The 1,430-nt window shown below is 47.5% G+C and overlaps 1 protein-coding gene across 1 annotated transcript; it reads right to left on the reverse strand.

Moving 5' to 3' along the window:
- Positions 1-170: 170 nt before the first annotated feature.
- Positions 171-1,334, reverse strand: Pmar_PMAR008849 (Ethanolamine-phosphate cytidylyltransferase, putative; the record flags this gene model as incomplete). Its single annotated transcript, XM_002775043.1, has 7 exons — positions 171-260; positions 374-536; positions 599-683; positions 817-891; positions 935-1,011; positions 1,062-1,180; positions 1,247-1,334. Coding segments are annotated over 7 exons (697 nt in total), but the record flags the coding sequence as incomplete, so codon positions are not given.
- Between the last annotated feature and the right edge of the window lie 96 nt (positions 1,335-1,430).

Here is a 1,430-nt window from a genome sequence, read left to right on the forward strand (position 1 = left end):
AACGCTGACGGTCTAGCTACTGTTAGGAAAGAATTTCTACTGCTCAGCGATGTGCTGCTGTGCAATAGTATTCACTCTCGATCTCGCTCCGTTTCTTATTACGATTGATGTATCTGGAATCAAACAGTCAGCTCATAAGGTGAGCTTAAGCGAAACCCGTACGTGGAGGCAATTCTTGATGATCCGTGTGGCGATTGTAGCTCCGGTTAAGTGAGGGTAATCACTCTCTACTTCACGGAGGATACCCAAACGCTTTGGAACTTCATTCACTTGTATCACCTAAAGGAGGCGTTGAAAACATCATCCTACCAAGCAAGACTGGTATTTACTTCTCCTATCTCATCATAATGAACCCACTTGGGTCGACGGGAACCTACAAACAGCCTCACAAGAATCTCATACTGCGTAGAGAACGAACTTATCGAGCCTTGTGCAACAATACTGATATTCATAGTCCTAATCAGGTCCTCACTGATCTCCACAGGGGCGCCGATTATAACTTCATCGACATGCTTGCATGCACTCACGTTCAGTACCTGATGAGAACCAATAATACATACCAACAATTCGATGAGTTATCGATGATGACGACATTTACTCGCTCGTGAAGGTTCATCACAGGGTAGTTGCCACCCTTCATTTTATTGACTGTTTCATCATCGAAGATGCCCACCAATAAGTATCTGAGATGTCGTGAGAAGGCCAAAAAAGCGGTGATTGAAGTCATTCAAGTTTGTTACGATATCGAGACGGTTCCTCGGGTGAGACCGTTCTTCTAACACTTGAGCGTAACGGGAGTCCCGTTACGGGACTCACGTGCCAAGAGCTTTCGCCTTCTCGAGAGTTGTTGCATGTCCAACATTGAACATATCAAAAGCTCCATCAACGTAGCTAAAAAGAGAAAATACAGACAACAGAAGGATTGGGTAGTTACACGACGGTGTCCTCTGCCGATGGAGCCCGCCTTGAGGAGAATTCGGCAATCCGTCTTGTCGTCGTGAGCATGCGTACCTGACGACCGGACTAAACAGTACGGAAGACGTCAATCCCTCTGGACTCACCAAGGTGCCAGTCCGCTCGTTGAGATCAATGTTCTCGTCAGTATTGGGCTTGCACAGATGGTCCTTCGTCATGAGTAACATTCGGCCAATCAAATCGGTGGTAGAGACGCCCTCCGTACCTGACAAGGCCGAGAATAGACTGAATGAGCCACCTACTGTACAGTGAAGTGAGAACGACTTCTTACGCTTGATGATCCGAAGCTTGCCAGCATCTCTGAGCTCGTCATAGACACCCTTACCCGACGAGTCAACCGGCATATCATCGCCGTGGACCTACGGAAGGAAAGCGGCAACGTTCGAAATATGATATATGGCGCATCTAGTCGATGACTGGAGGTGCATAAGAGACGCCGAGATGAACTACGCAGA

This window comes from Perkinsus marinus (assembly GCF_000006405.1).
Source record: "Perkinsus marinus ATCC 50983 genomic scaffold scf_1104296956866, whole genome shotgun sequence".
Taxonomy (NCBI): domain Eukaryota; phylum Perkinsozoa; order Perkinsida; family Perkinsidae; genus Perkinsus; species Perkinsus marinus.